At 43.0% G+C, this 23,323-nt stretch overlaps 1 protein-coding gene across 6 annotated transcripts in view; it reads right to left on the bottom strand.

Annotated features, from left to right (window-relative positions):
* Positions 1 to 23,323, bottom strand: part of KMT2C (lysine methyltransferase 2C) — a 286,669-nt gene that overhangs the window by 197,600 nt on the left and 65,746 nt on the right. For all 6 annotated transcript variants that reach the window (XM_047762929.1, XM_047762935.1, XM_047762930.1 and 3 more), the window contains exon 2: positions 9,831 to 9,919. In XM_047762929.1, coding sequence (XP_047618885.1) covers positions 9,831 to 9,919 — 89 coding nt within the window. The remainder of the gene's footprint in view (positions 1 to 9,830; positions 9,920 to 23,323) is intronic.

Raw genomic sequence — 23,323 nt, 5'->3', positions numbered from 1 at the left:
ACCGTTTCTGAGGTGAAAGCTTCATCGGTTCATTTCTATAAAGAAACTGTCAAGCGTACTGTCCAGCACGAAAAGCATATATAATCAATTACATCAGGAGACAAGACAAGAGAAGCAAGAATGAACAGAAATAACTGAAACAAAACCACGGACTCCAGAAATTGGAATATTTAAACAAAAAATTTGAAGTAACTGTATTTATTATTATGTTAAAAGTAATAAAAATCAAGGATTAAAATTTTCAGGAGGCAATAAAAGCTACAAAATGTTGCAAACTTGAAAAAGAACAAAGAACTTAACAGATTAGCTAAAGCTGAAAGAGGATTAAGCAAACTGGAAGATCTATCTAGAGCAAAGGATGAGGAACAAAGGATAAAAAATAAAAAAGGAGGAGTTCCCGTAGTGATGCAGTGGTTACCTAATCTGACTAGGAACCATGATGTTGTGGGTTCGATCCCCGGCCTTGCTAAGCGGGTTAAGGACCTGGCGTTGCTGTGAGCTGTGGTGTAGGTCGCAGACGCGGCTCTGATCCCGCGTTGCTGTGGCTCTGGCGAAGGCTGGTAGCTACGGCTCCGATTGGTCCCCTAGCCTGGGAACCTCCATGTGCCGCAAGAGAGGCCCCAGAAATGGCAAAAAGACAAAAAGTAATTAATTAATTAATTAATTAAAAATTAAAAAGGAGAGGGTATAGGGCAACAGACACAGTGAAACAGTCTAATGAACATTTAATTAGAAGAAAGAATGGTACAGGAGTTCCTGTCATGACTCAGCAAGAAACGAATCTGATGCAGGTTGTTTGATCCCTGGCCTCACTCAGTGGGTTAAGGGTGCAACGTTGCTATGAGCTGTGGTGTAGGTCACAGACACAGTTTGGATCTGGCGTTGCTGTGGCTGTGGTGTAGCCCAGCAGCTACAGCTCTGATGAGACCCCTAGCCTGGGAACCTCCATATGCTGCAGGTGTGACCCTTTAAAAAATCCAAAAAAAAAAAGAAGAAGAAGAAGAAGAAAGAATGATACAAAGACATTATTTGAATATATAATAGCTGAGAATTTTCCAAAGCTGATGAATATGTCAAGAAACCTCAAATTTCAAAATACAAAGAGTGCACAAAACCAACACAATATAATAAAATTAGAAATGAATAATAATGAAGAAATCCATATGAATACTTGAAAATTTAAAAATTAAACTTTTACTCCATAAGTTGGAAAGGATGTCCACAAAAATTCCTGTAGTTAACACAATACAAATAAGTTTAATACAGAGCAAAGAAAACATACAATAATAGATCATATTTTATATGTACAATTGGAAGCCATGGTTGGTGTTTTGATTTTTTTTTTTTTCAATCTATCATTTACAATAGCTCTCCTTTTCAGGGCTTTTAGTGAGTTTTGCCTCCTGATCTGGAGAACTCATTCAGAGATTAAGACCAATTAAATATCATCTCTAGACTTATAGGTAAAACACAGAAATGTCTCTACATAGAAGTAAGGTACAGACACTTGTGGCTGTGCCAAAACTCTAGAGAAATGGGATTAGTGAGGTCTAATGATAAAGGCAGAATTTCTGAAAAGGGGGTTGGGGTTGGTATTCACAAAGAGAAGAGTTGAAGTGATTCTTAGAAAAGACTTGGATAACTGAGAAACTGGTTAATGCAAAGTGAAAGCCGAGACACAAGCATAGCACCCAGTTTGGTTATGTTCTTCCTTTGTTAGACATGAGGTCCCCTGGGTAAGGCTGAGGTCTAGTATGAATTAAGAAAGCTGGATAGGCGTTCCCGTCGTGGCACAGTGGTTAATGAATCCGACTAGGAACCATGAGGTTGAGGGTTCGGTCCCTGCCCTTGCTCACTGGGTTAACGATCCGGCGTTGCCGTCAGCTGTGGTGTAGGTCGCAGACGCGGCACGGATCCTGCGTTGCTGTGGCTCTGTGGCTCTGGCGTAGGCCGGAGACTACAGCTCCAATTGATTAGATCCCTAGCCTGGGAACCTCCATATGCCACAGAAGCGGCCCAAGAAATGGCAAAAAGACAAAAAAAAAAAAAAAGAATGCTGGATAGAACTGATTATGACATAATCTGAAGGTGTTGTTTAACTTTGTGTTAATTAAAATATGGAAGAAAGGATTGAAGCAAATGCTCACCAACTCTTAAGATTCTTGAGAACAAAACTGATACCAGGAATAATTTGGGAAAAGTTCCCTCCAATAGTATTTTGAAAAGTCTACAGCCTAGAGAAACTAACACAATAAGTCAAAGTTCTAATAAAAAAAAAAGTAAAGTTGAGGAGTTCCCGTCGTGGCTGACTCCGACCAGGAACCATGAGGTTGAGGGTTTGATTCCTGGCCTCACTCAGTGGGTTGGGGATCCAGCATTGCCATGAGCTGTGCAGCCCTAGAAAAGTCAAAATGACAAAAAAAAAAAAAAAAAAAAGAAAAGAAAGAAAGAAAATCCAGACACAGACCTTCTACCCTTTGCAAAAATTAAATCAAAATGGAGCACAGAATGTGAAATGCAAAACTATAAAACTCCTAAGACATAACACAGTAGAAAATCTAGATGACCTTGGGTTTGGCAATAGCTTTTTTCCCCTCTTTTCTAGGGCCGATTCCCGCGGCATATGGAGGTTCCCCAGCTAGGAGTCAAATCAGAGCTGTAGCCACCAGCCTACGCCAGAGCCACAGCAACATAGGATCCGAGCAGCGTCTGCAACCTACACCACAGCGCACGGCAACACTGGATCCTTAACCACTGCACCACGACGGGAACACCGGCAATGGCTTTTTAGATACAACACTAAAAGCATGATACATGAGAAAAACAATTGATAAACTAGACAACATTAAAATTAAAAATTTCTGCTCTACAGAAAATACTGCCAAGAGACATATAAAGACAAGCCACAGACTGACAGAAAAGGCAAAAGATGCATCTGGTAAAGGATTGTTATCCAAGATATGTGAAGAACCCTTAAAAGTCAACAATAAGAAAATAAACAACCTGATTTAAAGAATGAGCCAAAGGCTTTAAAAGAGTAGTGGAAGACATACAGATGGCAAATAAGCACATGAAAAGGTGCCCCACATATACATATGTTATCAGGAAAAGTGTTCATTAAAACAATGAAATACTACTAAATACCTATTAGAATGGCCAAAATCCAGAAAACCGACAATTCCGATTATGGGGAGGCTGCTAAGGAACAGGAATTCTCATCCATAGGTGGTGGGAAGGCAAAATGGTGCAGTCACTTTGGTAAATGGTTTGGCAGTTTTTCATGACACTAAACATACTCTCACCATATGACCCAACAATCGTGGTCCTTGGTATTTACCCAAAGGCGTTGAAAACTTATGTCCACACAAAACTCTGCACACAAATGTTTATAGCAGCATTACTCATAACTGCAAAAACCTGGAAGTCACCAAGATGTCCTTCAGGGGGTGACTGAATACACAAACTGCTGTACACACAACAGAGTGTTCCTCAGCAATTAAAATAAACACGGAGTTCCCGTCGTGGCGCAGTGGTTAACGAATCCGACTAGGAACCATGAGGTTGTGGGTTCGGTCCCTGCCCTTGCTCAGTGGGTTAACGATCCGGCGTTGCAGTGAGCTGCTGTGGCTCTGGTGTAGGCCGGCAGCTACAGTTCCGATTCAACCCCTAGCCTGGGAACCTCCATATGCCACGGGAGCGGCCCAAGAAATAGCAAAAAGACAAAAAAAAATAAAATAAAACAAACGTGATCTCGAGCCATGAAAGGCACCTTAAGTGCATATTACTAAGTAAGAGGAACCAATCTAAAAAGGCTAGATATTATGTGATTCCAATTATACGACATTTTGGAAAAGACGAAACTGGGCTGACAGTAAAACGAAGAATGGTTCCTGGGGTTAGAGGGAGGAAAAGGATGAAGAGGCAGAACATGGAGGATTATCAGGCAGTGAAGGCACCTGTGTGACACTGTAATGACAGATACATGTCCTTACACATTTGCCCAAACCCACAGAACACACACCACCAAGACTGAATCCCAATGTAAGCTCTGCACTTAGGATGAAAATGATGTGTCAGTATAGTTTTATCCATCAGAACGAAGGTGCCAATGCTAGTGGAGGATGTTGATAATGGGTGGGCTGTGCAGGTGTAGTGGCAAAAGGCCAATATGAACCCTCTGTACCTTCCACTCAATTTTGCTGTGAACCTATGTAACAGTTCTAAAAACTAAAGTCCATTTAAAAAACTATGCTAGAGGTAAACAAAGTATCAATGTGAACTGACATCTATAAGCATGTGTATACACCCTCGCATCTATGTAATTACTAGCACATCATTAACAATTCTCAACAGAACTAATATGCTATGCAGCCCTAGAGCTTAGACTTCTATCTCTAACACTAATACGAAAAAGAACTAGGCGTCCTTACAGAGTAATCAACTTCACATCCTGAGGCATGGAGTATTAAAGATGAGCCCGAAAAATGCTGTTGCCAACGAGCTTTGAAACATTTTGACATGGTATTAAAAAAGGACTCAGAAACCGGCCAAAAAGGGGTTCCCACTAGCCCCACTATGACTACTTCAGCAGTTTAAAAAAAAAAAAAAGTTTAATTATAATTAGCTAAATCATAATTAGCCAATTATAATTAACTAAAACAAGTTGCAAAGCCCTGATTATATAATGATTCTCAAAGAAAAGTGGAATTTCTCTCCTAGAGTAACTAGCACTTCATTCCAAGGTGATTATACTCATAAAGAAAAATGCACACAGAACTGACAAGAGGCACCACCGCCAAAAGAAAGATAAGGGTTTTCTTACCATAAAAGCATGTGGGAATTCTTGCTACTTCCCAACGACAATTTCTAAGACCCTCAGCCCCATCGCCTGCCCCACACCCACACACACCCTCAAGAAATGTGTCAGGGGGCACAATTTGGAGAGTGAGAAGCCTTCCGATAAACCCTGGGCCTGGAGCCCTGCAGAGATGCTAAGGCCTGGCTGTCAACCAGAGTGTACTTTTAAACTGACTGGAAATGTATGAACGCTTCCTTCTCTGTGCCTGCAGTTGGCCATTTTAACATCTGTTCCTTAGCCTTTTCTTCACTGCTCTCGCCCTGTGTACTCACCAGAGGGACTCGACAAAGGTCTTTCCAAGCACAGACAGAGCAAAGACGAACACGTGTGGCTCATCTGACTTTCACACAGAATGAAATATATACATAGAGAGAGAGAGAGAGAGAGAGAGAGAGAGAGAGAGAGCGCGCGCACGCGCACATTGTGCTCCTGTTAAACCTCCTCAGTAAATTGTATTTGCTTTGACATCTCATGGGAGACAGTATGAGAAGATCATTTATTCGTGGGGCTCTTCAGGCAAGAAAAAAATGAAACGTCAGACTTTTAGACATGCGGTGACGTTCCACAGTGAGGTCCAGCAGTAGCTTCGGAAACGCAAACAGGGAAACCTAAGAATGTACTACTGCTTCAGTTAATGAATCCATGCCTGCTACACACCTGGAAGGATTCTAGGCCCTGGGAATCAAGTCAGTGAGTAAGACCAAGCCCTGCCCTTGTGAAGCCTGCGTTCTAGGGTGAAAGGCACACAATGAACACAGAAGGGCTGGAGTTCCCGTCGTGGCGCAGTGGTTAACGAATTCGACTAGGAACCATGAGGTTGTGGGTTCGATCCCTGGCCTTGCTCAGTGGGTTAAGGATCTGACACTGCAGTGAGCTGTGGCGTAGGTTGCGGACGAAGCTCAGATCCAGCGTTGCTGTGGCCCTGGTGCTCCAATTCGACCCCTAGCCTGGGAACCTCCATATGCCACAGGAGCGGCCCTAGAAATGGCAAAAAGACCAAAAAAAAAAAAAAAAACCACAGAAGGGTTATAACATCCCATCTGTTAAACCCTAGGGGGAAAGTGAAGCGGAGAAGAGGAAGAGCACACCAGATGCTGCCTTCCGACGGCTGCTCAGGAGAGGCCTCTCTACCAAGACAGCCACTGAGTCACACTTGCCTTAGTGCCTGCCTGGAGCCAGGCACTAAGGTTCCAGGAGTTTCTGGGAGAAAGGCGTTCCAAGCTAAGACGACAACAAGGGCAAGTCCTGGTGAAGCAGTGTGGCTGGAGCCCAGAGAGCAAGGGGGTGAGGAGACGGCGTGGCTGGTCAAGCAGCCGAGGTCAGTGGAGCCTGAAGACTGTGTGCGGACTTTGGGTTTATTTTAGGCATCGCTGGAGGCCTTGGAGAGTTGACAGGGAAATAGGACTCTTAGGGTTTTCAAAGATCACTCTGCTACGACGTGGAAAACAAATCTAGAACGGGTGAGAGTCAAAGCTGTGAGCCCAGCTGGGAAGCCCCGCCGCAGTCCACCCGCGCCGGTGCGGTGGGGCGAGGAAGAGCGCGCGGAGTCAGGCGACGACTGTCCAGGGGCGCCGTGTGTCCCGCGTAAACGCGGCATGTCATTTGCTGAGGTGGGAAACTGGAAGAGGAGGAGGTCGGGACAGGGCCGAATAGTCCAGAGAAGACACATTAAGGCTGAGATGCTCGTTAGGAATCTAAGAGGAGATGTCAGGAAGTAGACGGAAGCTACTGGGTGTGTTCAGGGCGGGACGAGACCGGGTAATATAATTTTTAGAGTTAAGAGCACACAGATAATATTTAAAGCAACTAAACTGAATGAGACCACCTAACCTGTGAGAAGAACAAAAGAAAATGAGAGATCAGTGAGAAAGAAAAAAATGCCAGAGAATGCAGCATCCTGAAAGTAAAATTTAAAAAAAGTTTCACTCCCGAAAAAGTGGTTCACTGCATACACAATACTCAAGGTGGACAAAGACTAAGAGGTGATTCTGGCAACATGAGGTCAAGAACGGTTTTAGTAGAATGGGAGGAAGAAAGCCTGACTGGAGTGGGTTCATGAGAAAATGCTCAAAACTGGTCTCTGGCGTTCCCGTCATGGCGCAGCAGAAACAAATGACTAGGAACCATGAGGCTGCAGGTTCGATCCCTGGCCTCGCTCAGTGGGTTAAAAGATCCAGTGGGTTGCCGTGAACTGTGGTGTAGGTCGCAGACGCAGCTTGGATCCCCAGTGGCTATGGTGTAGGCAGCAGTAGCTCTGACTGGACCCCTACCCTGGGAACCTCCATATGCCACGAGTGCGACCCCTCCCCGCCACAAAAAAGAAAAACCTGGTCTCCGACAGGGAATGAAACAGGATGGAAGAGGGAAGAGCACAACTTTTAAGAAAATGACACAGCCACTGAGGATAGGACAAAATCTGGTTAGAATTAGGCCCAAGATGGCAGAAGGTTTGCTGTCCGGGAAACTTAAAGCCTCTTTATGCGCTGACTGTAATATATTAGCAGCTACACGACACACTCACAGGTGCCACGACAGTTCCAAGGCTGACCATACAAGGCCAAAATTGGGGGGGGGGGGGGAATTCCTGGAAATCCCTGCCCCTTCCCCAAAATAGAATAATCCTGCAATTTGTTAGCCTATGAAATCACCCACCGCCCAGAAAAACTAACCACCCTATACTTCAGGCTGCTCTTCTCACCTTTCGAGATGGACCACATTCTGTCTATGGAATGTATGTCTTCCAAGCAGCTCTGGCCTTCTGAGATGGCCCACACTCTGCCTATCTCTCTCAACAAATCTACTTCTTACCTATCAAAAATAACGAGGAACAAGCATAAGTACAAACAATTCTTTCAAAGATTACTGCTATAAAGATGAGCAGAGAAGCAAGCAACACAGTAGCTAAAAGGGGATATCTGATCATGGGAAGTTACTTGTGTTTAAGAACGGTGATACTGCAGCAAATGCTAATACTTCTGGACATGATTCATTGAGAAAGGAAATTCATGATGCTGGAAACCAAAGAAAACTGAAGGCACAAAGTCCACAAGAGATGAAAGGGGACAAAGTCCAGGATGCAGGTAGAAGAATCTTAGCTAAGCCCAGAGACTTTTCATCCAATTTCAACAGCAGGGAAGATAAAACAGATTGGCAGAGATGCAAGCAGCAGAGAAGATGTGGTGGTTGGTATATGTGGGATTTCTTTCCGGATTGCTTCTATTATTTTTTTCACTGAAATAAGCAATATCATCAACTGAAGAATGAAGAGTTGTGACAAGGAGAAGTCTGAAGAGAGAAGAGAAGGTGGGTTAAAAAATATCACTGATAATGGGAGAGGGAATTCTAAGCGAAAGTACAATGAATGGAGAGGAGCAATCATGACCCACTGAGGTCATAAATGTAAAATGCCAACAGTCAGCAAGTTTATTTTTCTCCAGCCATTTTGGCTGCTAAAATGCAGAATTTGGGTTTTGTTACAAAAGCGAAATAATAGGAAGAAGGTGACGGAGTTTGGAGTGCATTAGAGAGTGACCACAATAATGCATCACAGAAACTGAGCTACAAAAGGAGGCTGACAAACCCCATCAGTAAGATCAGTGAGTTGGAGAACTCGGTATGATTGGAGAACTACTGCGGTGCGAATATTAGGGACGTGTGCTGGTAAAGAGGAGGCAGAAGTCGGGACAACTGACGCAGGTTCTGGAAGCGAAAAAGCAGCTGTCCTAGGGAGTGATACCAAGGCTAAAGCATGGCCTTAAGAATGAGTGCCTGAGGTGGGTTGGAGAATAGGATTTTCGAGGACGTCAAAGAGTCAAGAGGTCTGGGTATCGAGTAGATTATTAAAACTGACAATGGGAGAGGCAGAGGAAAATGGAAAGGGAGATGCCAAATCTTGAGAGAATAAGACAGGGCACTCTGAGGGCTCAAAGGGCCGAGTGCCACTAAACGGGACCTGGGGTACAAGCTGATAGCACCGGCTTCAGTGAGGAACTTGGAAGTAATGCCACTGAAAACTACCAAAAACCTCTTCACGAGAAAGTAACAGTACAAAGTACAGAAGAATTTTTAATTAAAGGAAAAAATCATATGCAAAATAACTAGTGGGGACCTGACGTAAACCCAAGTTTAAAGCGTTGTGTTAATGAATGTGCACCAAAGGGTGAAAGGGACACTTCTCAACTTCCAAGCTTCACTCTTGTTTCTCTAGTTAACTAGACCCTATGGGGAAAAGCAGTGAGAACCGCAGGACTGCTGGAGGCTTTTGCAAGAATTACAGCAATGTATCTGACAACCAAACTGCTTTATAGAGAATTATATTTTCAAAGAGATAGCACTTTCTCATTTTCTCTAAAAACTGGATGACATTCTGCACCCAACACCAACACCTGTAAGAACACTGACAGCTTGAGAGGCTGTCTTGCAGAGATATCTTCTGAACACAATACAAAATCCAGTCCCTCTGACAACTCATTAAACCACCAACTTGTGTAAATTTTGGAAACTACTTCAGGCAACGTATCCTATCTTCTTTTAGCAGATACACAATACACTTCAGCTTATTTAAGGTTCCTAAAAGTCCAGCGGACAAGAAAGTAAGTATTTGGTCTGGTTTCTTCCAGCAGTTCACAGAATTATTCACTGATGGAACATACTTTTTTTTCCTCACATACATACTAACACATGAAGCTTTAGACAAACACTGCATAGTTCATAACCAGAAATCTACTACAAGCTAGCATACTAATGGCCTGGAATTAGTTTATTCCAGTTTTAATTTTGCTTTAATAAAATATTCCTCCACAGCGATGAAACAATTTCTACTACATCAGAGCTTTGGAGAGGAAAAAGAGAAAACTCAGTGTTTTCACTTTGTCGTTACTTATCAAACTATTTTAGCACATGGAAATTCTAGCACTTAGTAGAGAGAGAATGTGAATTGTGTAAATTATGTCAATTTTTTCAGTTTTGATACCTGTTTCCACAATATTTTCTGTTTCTGTTGTCTCCAGCCCATCCATGCTGTCCTCATCTTCCACGGTAGTTTTTCCTCTACTTCGAGGCCTACAGACAAAGAAATAAATACCTATAATTAAACGTTACATTTTAAGGGTTCGAATCAACATAAAGCTCAAGGCGAAGGAACATGAAACACTTTAGACAATTTTCCCTTCGTTCTACCATATCAGAGAGTATGCTTTTTCCCCACAAATCCAGCCCTTCCTTCTACCTAACTGTGGAGACAGGCCCACATCAGTACGTCGGTGTCAACGTAACTCATTTCTTTAGGTCTTCTTCCCACTAGGTTTTCCCTTTTACCCGACCTCGAGACTGACTCCCTCTGTCTACGGCAGTGGGTTTTAGCTACCTAATAAGTTCTTTACGAAGTTCACAAACCAGGCAATGTCTCTGGATCTACTGAAATGGAGGAATGATATCCAGATATGTGTATTTTAAAGTCACCTGCCCCTTAAGGAGAAAGTGATACACGCCCTTTGCAAATCACACCCACAAAACAAAATTACTTAGCGGGATCGAATCTCACCTGCTTTGCAAATTTATAAACACTTCAGTAAAGTAAAATAAATGTAAGAATCATGACAAAGGAAGATTCTTTTAACCAATGCAATTAAAAGAAAAAACAATGAATGCCTTTACAGTTCTTGAAGTCTCATAAATAAGGGATAGAAACGAGTCAAAAAGGTTAAAAATACATAAGAAAAAAACAAGACATTGCATATAAAAAAACAGAAACTGACAAAGCAGTATTCAGATAATTTCGGAGCTTTAAATTATTTCATTACTTAAGACAAATAGCATATGAAATCGCTTACATGTAGAATCTTAAAAAAATGATACAAATGTATTTACAAAACAGAAACAAATCTACAAAGATAAAATGCAAATTTATGGTTACCAAAGTGGGTGGGGGGAATTAGGAATTCTGGGTTAACAGATATATACTACTAAATATAAAATAGATAACCAACAAGGACCTACCATACAGCACTGGAAAATATACTCAAAATTTTGTAATAATCTATAAGGGAAAGGAATCTGAAAAACTGTACACACACACATAAAACTGAATCACTGTGCAGTACACCTGAAACTAACACATTGCAAATCAACTACACTTCAATTTTAAAAAAGAAAAAATACAAACACACTCAGTATTCAGCTGAGAAACACTGAAAGAAAACAATAAGAAAGAGAAGAAAATATGAAAAAATAAAGCAAAAGGCTGGTTTTTAAACAGGAAACCCTTGGAGTTCCTGTCATGGTGCTGTGGAAATGAATCCGACTAGGAACCATGAGGTTGTGGGTTCAATCCCTAGTCTTGCTCAGTGGGTTAAGAATCCGACGTTGCCGTGAGCTGTGGTGTAGGTTGCAGATGCGGCTCAGATCTGCTGTTGCTGTGGCTGTGATGTGGGCTAACAGCTATAGTTCTGATTAGACCCCTAGCCTGGGAACCTCCATATGCCATGGATGTGGCCCTAAAAAGATTAAAAAAAAAATTTTTTTAATTAAAAAACAAAACAAAAACAGGAAACCCACCTAAATCTTGTTTTTTAAAGCATACTAATCAATCAAAATCAGTAACAGAGACATAAGAATTTTTAAAGTTAAAATGATCAAGATCCAAATAGGTTTGTAAGTGAATCACCGCAAATTGTCAAAAAGTCATCCCTACCCCCCAAAAATTAAAAAGAAATATCTGAACCAAAATCCTAACATATCCAAAAACTAGAGATGAAAAAAAATCTCAATAAAATACCAGTGAATTGGAGTGCCCGCTGTGGTGCAATGGAATCAGCAGCATCTGACACGGGTTTGATTACCAGCCAGGCACAGTAGGTTAAAGATCCAGCTTTGCCAAAGCTGCAGCTTGGATCTGATCCCTGACCTGGGAAGTCCATGTGCCACGAGAGCAGCAATAAATAAATAAATAAATAAGCAATAGCAGTAAATTAATCAGAATGCAAGTATAATTTAATATTCAAATGATCGTTTTAAAATCTGCCAATACAATATTAAATCGAACAGTCGAAACAGCAACATTCATGTGGAGGAGAGGTTAGGAGGCCGAACCCATTAAGAGGGACCAAAACTTGATGGGAAGGGTGATCAGGACGAAGGCTGATTCTATTGTTCTCGGAAAAAGGGATATATTATCTTTAGAATTTATTAAGTCAAGTAGTTATGTTTAATTTAAAAGAAAACTTTAGAATAAGCCAAAGAGAAAGGAGGAATGAGGAAACTCTGACCCGTCCAACAGCAAGCAGAACAGGAGAAAAAAATATATAGTAAACAAAAAATAAAATAAGAAGATAAAAAATAAATACTAATGAGTTTCCATAGCAAAAATAAATGTCTTAAGACTCTGCTGTCATTATTTAATAATGAAGAGATTAATTCATCAGGATAATGCAACTCAAGAGGACTTCAAATTATAGAAAACAAACCAGAACAACAAAGAGAAATTGATAGTTTCACAATCATTATGGGCGATTGTAACATCGCACTCTCAGAAGCTGATAGATGAAATACTATATTAAAAGCATTTTAAGCAAGTTCTTGGGTAACATTTTTAACAAGCATCATTAGATCCTCGATCAATCCTCCTTGTGTCTCGCTCCATTAAAACACGGATACAGAGGTAAACAAAACAAAGCCCCCGCATTCACTCTACTACAGTCCAGTGAGAAGAAATAATCTGTTACTCATGGAAACAAAATAACACACACATAATATCAAGAAAATACTTAAGAGGGGGGAATATTAAGGGGAAAAAATAAGGCCAAGAATGAAGGACTGGCTATCTTTTCAAGTAAGACATTTACAAAATAAGCTTTAAAAACTGAAATCATATCCAAGTAAGGAGACACTTCAAGCAGAGATGTGAAATAGAAGAGCGACCCAACCATGCAGCTGTCTGGGAGAAGAGCATGCAGTAGCAGGAACAGTGAACGGGAAAGTCTTGTTCAAGACAACAGTGGGAAGAATGCTGGGAGGACTGCAAGGGTACACGCATGCAGCTGGGACAGAGTGACCAAGAAGAGCAGCAAGGAGACCTCGGGTCTAAGAAAGAATTTTAAAAAGGGGGTGGGGGAGGATCCATTTGTTTAGAAATGTGTAGGCCCAGGTAAGGACGAGGTACAAGAAGACAGGAAATCCTCGAAAGAATCCCAACAAGACTGCTAAATGGGATAGAGAATAAGAAATGAATTCAAGAGATGTTATGGAGGCAGAATCTGCTTTTAACCTTTCTTTTCTGTTCTTCATAATTATGTTCACTCCTGGTTCAAGAAACTGAAACACACAGGGCGTGGCTGGCCAATCCTAATCTTCCAGGCCAATGTTTGCTCTATTTTGAGTCTCCTTCCACTCTTCTGAGCATCACTGGTTATTGGGTTTGGCACAACTGGCTTTAGCTAATATTTCAATATACTGGTTGTCTGCAATGCTGTACTTCCTTTAAAAAATAAATTTTTAATTTTTGTTTTGCTTTTTTCACTTATTTCTCCTATTCTCAATTTTGGCACCAATAAAACATGCTTTTTTATATTCATCAATCCATCAGAATCCCGCTCCTTCCGGTCAGTGAACCAATGCTCAACGACCTGTCATTTTTAAAATTCCCATATTTCATTCACGTCTTTTTAATGCTGCTCAGTGGCTTCCTACATATGACTGCTCTGACTAATCAAGCCCTGAGTGTTTTTCTGAATGCAAAAGATAACGGTCATATTGTCAAATCCACATCAACTGCCAATTCCCATACTTAAACAGCAAAATAGATGTGTGTTTTATATTTACATATTGCATTCAGATGTTCTCAGTTTTGGTTTTAAATAGAATGTTGAAGTTTAATTATAAATGATAACACAAAGATTATTTATTTTAATCTTTCTTTGGTGTTTCTTCCTTCGTCTCTTCTTTCTTTGCACCTAACTTTCATTTTACTTTTCTTTGCTTCACTTTGCTGCAAAGAAATATGAAGTAAAATGATACAACACTTTTGAGAAATTTTTCCACCAAAAATTCAGTGTCCCTTGTTAATCTTATAAATTAAAACTAATTTGACTTAAGATAACAGAGGAGGCTTCCACTTAAAACCACATGGGAATAAGAAGGTTGAAAATTACCCTCATGCCATAAACAACTAGAAAACCAAAGTTTCAGAAACTCCCATTATCAGACAGTGGATAACAGGCAGGGAGGGGACTGTGACCCCCGAAAAAAAAAGAAACGAGGTGGACTCTACCATCATAAAGGCTACCTGCATGCCTTTAATCTACCAACAGCAGCAAAGAGGGAACTCAAAGGCTGGGATTGTGCTGGAAACGGGAGAAAGATGTCAGCAGTTCAGGGCCCATAAAGGAGGCTAGAATTTGTAGAATAAAGTATGAGGGAGTTGTGCAGGGAAAGAGCTCCAGAAATCTGCATGAGGTTAAACCTGAGTTTTCATCTGAACACTCAATTGTGTAGTTGTGGTGCAAAACCCCACAAGGCGGAACAGGAACAGCCTCCAAGAACAATTCCAGAAGGACTGCAATATGAACAAGTTCTGCACTCACAAAGAGCAGGGAATCCATCACATTCCCACTAGCCTAAGTTCCAGGACATCAAGGGCTAATGTACTCAGCAGAGACTAGAGTATAAACAGGGCTAAAAGAAGCCAGAACGAATGCTATTCTCGACCATTCCTAAAAGAGCTGACAAAAGTCTCAACAGAATCAAAATGATCCACAACTAACTTTACTAGTAGCAAAACAAAAACAAAAACAAAAAATAAACAACACCACCAACAAAAACAGATTGGGAGTTCCCTGGCAGTGCAGCAGGTTAAGGATCTAGCATTGTCACTGCTGTGGCTCAGGTTACTGTTGTGGCATGGGTTCAATCTCCAGCCCTGGAACTTCTCCATGGGTGGCCAAAAAAATAAAGTAAGAAAGACAGAACTATTGCATTTGGAGTAGATAAGCAATGAGATCCTGCTGTGTAGCACAGAGAACTGTATCTAGTCACTTGTGATGGACCATGATGAAGGGTAATGTGAGAAAAATAACGTATATACACATGTATGACTGGCTCACCGTGCTGTACAGCAGAAACTGACAGAACATTGCAAATCAACTCTAACAGAAAAAATAAAAATCTTAAAAAGAAAAGAAAGACAGGAAGACCCTACCATACACAGTCTTTAAGAGATCTAGGATATTTAAGACCCTTAAATATAGGATAAAAGAGCAAAGAGACAGAAAGACATAATATGACAATGCTAATTAAAACAAACCTACAGGGACTATACTATTAAAGTTGACTTCAAACAAGGAATATTGCAAGAACTAAAAATGGACATTTCATTACGATAAGAGTCAAGGCATCAAGAAGATAATAATCCTAAACAAGTATACCCAATAGCAAAGTTTCAAAATACATGAACATTTAAGAGAAATGTTCAAATCCACAATTTTTTTTTTGGGAGGGGGGGTCTTTTTAGGACCACACCCACGGCATATAGAGGTTCCCAGGCTAGGGGTCCAATCGGAGCTGTAGCCACCGGCCTACACCACAGCCACAGCAACGCCAGATCCTTAACCCACTGAGCAGGGCCAGGGATCAAACACACGTCCTCATGGATGCTAGGAAGATTCATTTCCACTGAGCCACAACGGGAACTCTCTAAATTCACAATTATACTTGGGCATTGCAACACTCTGTTCAATAACAGACAGAGGTAGACACAAAACTCAGTAGGGAGACAGAAGGCGTAAGACCACTGCCAACCACAGTGTCAGAGACCCTACCTAATGATGACAGAATACCTGGTCTTTTCAAGCACACAATCCAGAAAAATAAACCATATTGTAGGCGTTAAAACAACGTTCAACAAATTTTAAAAGACTGAAATCACGGAGCACATGTTCCCTGGCATAATAAACTAAAAACAAAAAAGACAAATGAAATATCCTCAGATATTCAGTAAAGAAAACAAACATAAAACACAATTCTAAATACCCAGTAGCCAAGAAATGAAATTAGAAAATAGCTTGAACTAAATGAAAATAAAAACACAGCTTGCAAAATTTTTAAGTTTCGGAGTTCCTCTCATGGCACAGCGGAAACAAATCCAACTAGGAACCATGAGGTTGTGGGTTCAACCCCTGGCCTCACTCCGTGGGTTAAGGATCAGGTGTTGCCGTGAGCTGTGGTGTAGGCTGCAGACGAGGCTCGGATCCCGAGTTGCTGTGGCTCTGGCGTAGGGTGGAGGCTACAGCTCTGATCAGACCCCTAGCCTGGGAACTTCCATATGCCTCGGGAGCGGCCCAAGAAATAGCAAAAAAAGACAAAAAATAATAATAATAATAATAATAAAAATTTAAAAAATAAAAACATGCAAAAGATTATCAAGGGGCTCCAGCTCTAAAAAGATGGAGGAATATGTGCCAAATGTTTTCTCCTACTGAATACAACTATAAAACATGTAAGAGCAAGTTGCTCAAGAACAGACACCAAAATTCAGAGTACTACCAAAGTATCACAAACTTTACTACCGTTTTCCCTCTCCAGGATTCCCTGGCCTGAACTCAAAGAAGCCAGAAGCCGGAAAGCCAGGAGGGAGCAGAGCAGAGACGTACAGAAACTTGCCCCCAGGTGGACCTGATCTGAATTAGCATAACAAAGCCTTTCAGAACTGAGCTCACAGACCTCTGGCCAAGTCCCAGGCTGACAGCTTGGTACTGCACACGTAGAAATAGCCTTGCAAAGGCTGGGAAAACTAAAACGACCTTACTACAGCCCATAGAAGGCTAGTGAAACCTGTAGCACGTATCTACCCAAGCTGCGTGACTACTAAATCAAAATTATCAACATTCTCCATAAGATGTTTTTAAAACTCAGTGTTACATATAATATTCAAAATGTTCAAGAAACAACCCCAAATTACTTGATACTCAAAGAACTACAAAAATATCAAATCACACAAAAAATTACAATGAACAAAAAAGGACAATGATAAAACGACACAAAGATTGGAATTGATGTACACTTAAAGGCAGCTATTACAAAATTTTTAATACTATTAAAACTTAAAATAGAAAGTATCAGCAAATAAAGAAAAGATATAAAGGTATAAAGAAGAACCAATGGGGGTTCTCGTTGTGCCGCAGCGAAAATGAATCCAACTGGTATCCATGAGGATTTGGGTTCGAACCTTGGCCTCACTCAGTGGGTTGGGGATCTGGTGTTGCCGTGAGGTGTGGTGTGGATCACATTCGAGGCTCGGACCCTTCATTGCTGTGGCTGTGGTGTGGGCTGGCAGCTGTAGCTCCAATTTGACCCCTAGCCTGGGAACTTCCCTATGTCTCATCTGCAGCCTTAAAAAGCAAAAGAAAAAAGAAAAGAAGAAAAGCCAAGTGGAAATTTTTAAAATAAAAGGCTCACTAGAAATAAATAACAAATGGTGGGCCTAAATTAAAATAATTACATTAACCATAAGTGGTCTAAATACACCAATTAACAGAGATTGTCAGAATCAGTTTTAAAAATATGACCCAATTATATGCTGTCTCCATGAAAGTGAAATCGAATACAATGACATGTTTAAGGAAACACATATACCAGACAACACTAATCAAAATTAAGCTGGGGAGTTCCCGTCGTGGCGCAGTGGTTAACGAATCCGACTAGGAACCATGAGGGTGCGGGTTCGGTCCCTGCCCTTGCTCAGTGGGTTAACGATCCGGCGTTGCCGTGAGCTGTGGTGTAGGTTGCAGACGCGGCTCGGATCTCGCGTTGCTGTGGCTCTGGCGTAGGCTGGTGGCTACAGCTCCGATTCAACCCCTAGCCTGGGAACCTCCATATGCCGCGGGAGCGGCCCAAGAAATAGCAACAACAACAACAACAACAACAACCACAACAACAACAACAAAATTAAGCTGGAGTGGAGTTCCCGTCGTGGTGCAGTGGTTAGCAAATACGACTAGGAACCATGAGGTTGTAGGTTCAATCCTTGGCCTTGCTCAGTGGGTTAAGGATCTGGCGTTGCCATGAGCTGTGGTGTAGGTTGCAGATGCAGCTCGTATCCTGAGTTGCTGTGGCTCTGGTGTAGCCCAGCATTTACAGTTCTGATTGGACCCCTAGCCTGGGAGCCTCCATATGCTGCGGGTGCGGCCCTAGAGAAATCAAAAAGAAAAAAAAAAGCTGGAGTGGATATGCTAATATCATACAACACAATCCTTTAAAAAAAAAAAACAAGGATAAAGAAGGACATTATTACATATTGATAAAAGGGTCAATTCCCAACACACAATTCTTTTTTTTTTTTTAAGAGCTACATCCAAGGCACATGGAAGTTCCCAGCCCAGGGGTCAAATCCAAGCCATATCTGTGATCTACGCCACAGCCTGCAGCAATGCAGGATCCTTAACTCATTGACCAAGGTCAGGGATCAAACCCACATCCTTATGGATACTAGTCAAGTTCTCAACCCGATGAGCCACAATGGCAACTCCAACAACAGATAATTCTAATTCTAAATGTGTATGTCCCCTAACAACAGCACTTCAAAATACATGAAGTATTCTTACGATATCCCTAAGAAAATGTATTCATATTAATTTACTTAAAACATTCTTAAAATAAGTCTTCGTTAAATCTGTGATTAAGTGGCCAAATTATTCATTTGGCAAAGTGATCCTTCAATAAATTGGCAAATTGGCTAATGGTGCATTAGCCTTTCAGTAACTGCTTCTTTGGCAAATCGGCCCCCAGCATATTGACCTGCTTCCTGTCCTGACCCCTCTCCAAAAAGTCTCATTCCAATGCACTGTAACGCCTGGTTATCTCACCCAGGTCCCCCAAGACACGTCCTACTCACTTTCTATTCCCCACAACTTGGCACCAAGCGTTTCAACTTATGAAGACTTTAAAATGTTGACAAATGAATTAATAAATGACCTTTACGCTGCCTTTAAGTACATTATTCTCACTGTATCCTCTTACCTATCCTGTTGAAGTAGGCATTATTACTCCCATTTTACAGATAACCAAGTTGAAATTACGAAAGGTTCAATAAGTTGCCCAAAGTCACTTAATTGGTGAGAGCTAAACTGTAGAGAGGGCAACAAACTGGGGAGCAGATCCATGAACTCCTGCTGAGATCTATAAAACTACTGGTTCCTCCTAAAATTCAACTGCAAAAACATTTCTGGGGGGTGGGGGAGCTGGCTCTCTAGAGCCAGTGCCTGCATATGCTACCAAACACAGTTTGGGTGAGAGCTCTGTTCCTCAGCCCTTCACACACTCAGGCAGCAAAGGAACAGCTCCCACAAGCTCAAGTCCCTCCCTCCTCTAAGCATCTCCGGATTTCACTCCACTGGACCCACACAGTCCCAAAAAACAAGAGGTCTGAAAGCAGGGACTTGAACAGATCATGTGCACACCTCCCACTTTACGGGACCCACCCGTTCATCTGGGTCACCAGCTCTCCCGGTCCCGCTGACAGGCAGCTGGAACACGGCGGTTCCGAGAACAGACTGCAGAGCCAGACCGCCTGGCTCAGAAGGCTAACGACAGCGGCCCGACGCTGGGGCAGCTGCCTGAACCCCGAGGCTCCACCTCCTCATCTGGGAGGTGGTCTAAAAGCACTACCTCCAGGAGTACCCTGAGGATGAAAGGGAAGGCCCTGCAGTGCCAGCGCCCTGGTGGACACCCACTGTTAGGTGTCGCCTCGCGGCCACATCTTCATCACCTCCCTTCCCAGCTTGGTCAGCAGGTACAATCACTCTGTTACAGAGACATAGATCCCAATACTTGCTGCCCTCACGTCACGCCTTTATTCTGGCCTGGGAAAACCGCCATCCTGATCTAAACCTCTATCGACTCAGGAAGTCAAGCTGCGGGAAAAAGACACGACCAAGCTACTGACTTCGCTTTGTATGTCTTTCCTTTTTTTTTTTTTTGTCTTTCCTCTTTTGGGGGCCACACCCACGGCACATGGAGGTTCCCAAGCTAGGGGTCAAATCAGACCTCTGGCTGCCGGCTCACACCACAGCCACAGCAACACGGGATCCAAGTGGGATCCGCGCCGCGTCTGCAGCCTACACCACAGCTCATGGTAATGCCCGATCCTTAACCCACTGAGCGAATCCAGGGATCAAACCTGCGTCCTCGTGGATGGATGCTGGTCAGGCTGGTTAACCACTGAGCCATGACGGGAGCTCCTCACTGTGTATTTTTAACCACTGCTGCCAGTGATCTCCGCTTTGGTCAGCTTACTCTCCCATTTCCTTAGATATTTATTTCATGCCTTTTCTGTCTTCAAACACTTAAGACTCCCTTCATTCTACTGCATTCAGTTGAAAGAACTTGCTTGTGGGAGTTCCCATTGTGGTGCAGCGGAAACGAATCCAACTAGGAACCATGAGGTTGCAGGTTCAATTCCTGGCCTTGCTCAATGGGTTAAAGATCCAGTGTTGCTGTGAGTTGTGGTGTAGGTCGCAAATACAGCTCAGATCTGGCATTGCTATGGCTGTGGGGTAGGCCAGCAGCTGTAGCTCTGATCCGACCCCTAGCCTGGGAACCTACATATGCCATGGGGGTGGCCCTAAAAATACAACAGCAACAACAACAACAAAGAACTTGCTTGTTATTTCAATGGGGAAACAGAGGTCGTCAGGAGAGTTTGCATACCCTCCTCCTACCAAATCTTCCAATTTTCCTGAGTGTTTTTCCATGGCTTCACCTTCCCTCCTATAAGACACAGGATCTGTGCTCCTAGCTGACACCAATCCCCCTACACCAATCCGGATCCCACTCAGGAACTCTGCACCTACAGTTCTTTCTTTCCTCTCCTGAATTATCAACCTTTCCTACTCTGGCAAGTCAGTATACCAACTTACTGAATAACATTGATAGCTACTAATGACATCAGCATACTAATTTACTGAATAACAGCAATCTTCCACAGGAAAAGAAATCCTCCGGTCTCCCCACGCCCTCCCGGGTCCTGCTGCACGTCTCTGCACCACCTGCACAACATCACTTCCTGAAAAAGCTCCCTGTCCTGTTCTCCGCTTCAGCTCCGTGTCCTTCCCCACAATCCCACTGAAACGTCTGGGATCAGGGCCACTTATAGGCAGGGTGACATACACATGAGCTGGGTTTGCCTAGACTGTGCCGATTTAGGACTATCATCATTGGATAATGGTGGCGTTCCTGTCACAATCCAAAGCGTCTTGTCAATAAATTATCTCCTCTACCAAGGACCTACACCCTGTCAATTCCCATGAGCAACTCTCCATCTTTCAGATGCCCATGAGACAAGCTATCGTTCCCTCCTTAGCTCCTTGGACAAAACACCCTTCTGATTCTCTTACCGCACTGGCTGTTCCTGCTCCTTTTCTTTGCCAGTTCTTCTTCCTCTTTATTGACCCCAAAGGGTAGAGTGTCCAGGACTAATCCCACCTAGTGTCCATCTACACCCCCACACACACCAGCAACTGTGGCATGTGAAAGTTTCTGGGTCAGGGATCAAGCCCAAACCACTACAGTGACAAGACTGGATTCTTAACCCATTAGGCCACCAGAGCACTCCCTATCTAACGTCTTTACGTGTGTGTGTGTGTGTGTGCATATATATATATATATATATATATATACATACACACACATAGCTTTTTATGGCCACACCCACAGCATATGGAAGTTCCCAAGCTAGCAGTCGAATCGGAGTTACAGAGGCTGGCCTACACCACAGCCACAGCAACGCAGGAGCCGAGCCGTGTCTGCAAGCTACACTGCAGCTCAAGGCAATGCCAGATCGCTGAGCTACTGAGTGAAGCCAGGGACTGAACCCACGTCCTTGTGGATAGTAGTCAGATTCATTTCCACTGCACCACAAAGGGAATGGCTACATACATTCCTTTACCTCCCAAATTCCTCCATTCCCTAGTCTCCACTGAAGGACAACTCACATTGAACTGCCTACTCAACATCTCCACCTAGAGTCAGACGGGCATCTCTACGTTAACTCGGCTAAACAAATGTCACTCCACACTCCACCCTCTGAAACGTGCTTTTTCCGACATTTCTCACCCCAGTCATCAGTGGCTTCAACCTCTGATGAAGCAAGCCGCCCGGCTCCTTCAGATCCTGTCCTCGCACCCCCGCGCATCCCGTCCGCACATCTACCTCCGAGACTCAGAGCGCTGGCCCCCTTCTCACGAGCTCGCTTTACGTGGCTTCACTTTTACGGGAGACCTACATCAGTACCTGACTTCACTCACCAAACAAAATCCAAAAACGATTTTCACCTTTCCCAGAAACGGGGTAACAGCTTCTTTGCTTTATGTCCTTTCAGCGCGTCAAAGACTTGGTGAGAACCCTCTATGCCCAGACAGCAGGAGAAACTGTATCCCAAGCATGCAAACTTCTCCCCGGGACAATGCCAACAGCCTCAAGTCACCACCATCCTTTTCGTTACTGTTCCAGGTAGGAATCACACGAGTACCCTTTACCGAGCATTTACTATGGAAGAGGCACTATTCTATTACCACCTCTACGGATAAATGAAGTGCAGCGCAGAGAGGACAGCAGCTACACCCAAATTTAACAGGTCTGGCTCCGCAGCCCCCGTCCTTCATCACCGGCCATCCTGCAATCAGCGGCCTCCCAGTCTCCACTCCCACGGGCCTACACGCTCTCCAAACAAGGCTGAACCATCTTTTTAAACATGAAATTAAAGCAGGTCACTCTCTTTCTCTCAACCCGGAATAAAAGCCAACGTTCCCAAGCCCGGCTAGGCAGTCCGAGATGTGGCTGTCCTGGTCCCCTCTGCTCCCAGGTGCCAACGCTCTCCTCGCAGGCTGCCATCCTGCTGAACCGGCCCCCTTGCCGGTGCATAAACATGCCTAAGGCCTTCATGCTTAAGGATTCCTCTGCCTACAAGACTTCTCCAGAGAGTCCACAGGCTTCTCTTCGTGCAGGTTTTTGCTGAAAGGTCACAGCCTCAGAGAGGACTCTTCTCATCAGCAAATCCACAAAACAAGGCCTGTCTCTCTTGCTCTCCATTTCCCTGCTTCATTCTTGTCTGTGCCTCGCATTACATGCTATTTCTTGTTATTCTATTAATCTGTCTCTTCAGGTAGAGTGTAACCCCCATGAAGGCTGGAATTTTGTTCTGGTCACTACTGCACTCCCACACCCACAGCGCCAGATGCTGCGCCAGCACTCAACACACGCTTTGCTGAAGGAATACAACGGCTCCGCAACCGGGAGGAGAAGTATGGATCTAATAACCAGAATTGAGATGACTACCGAACCATTCTAAAGGTAAGCAAGTTACAGTTCTGCTTCCCACTGAACAGAAAATTTCACAAACTTTTTTGGGTTTTTTTTTTTTTTTGGCTTTTTAGGGCCCCACCCTTGGCATAGGGAGATTCCCAAACTAGGGGTCGAAGT

The sequence above is a fragment of the Phacochoerus africanus genome, chromosome 16 (genome assembly GCF_016906955.1).
Source record: "Phacochoerus africanus isolate WHEZ1 chromosome 16, ROS_Pafr_v1, whole genome shotgun sequence".
Taxonomy (NCBI): domain Eukaryota; kingdom Metazoa; phylum Chordata; class Mammalia; order Artiodactyla; family Suidae; genus Phacochoerus; species Phacochoerus africanus.
This window is presented reverse-complemented; position numbering and strand designations above follow the sequence as displayed.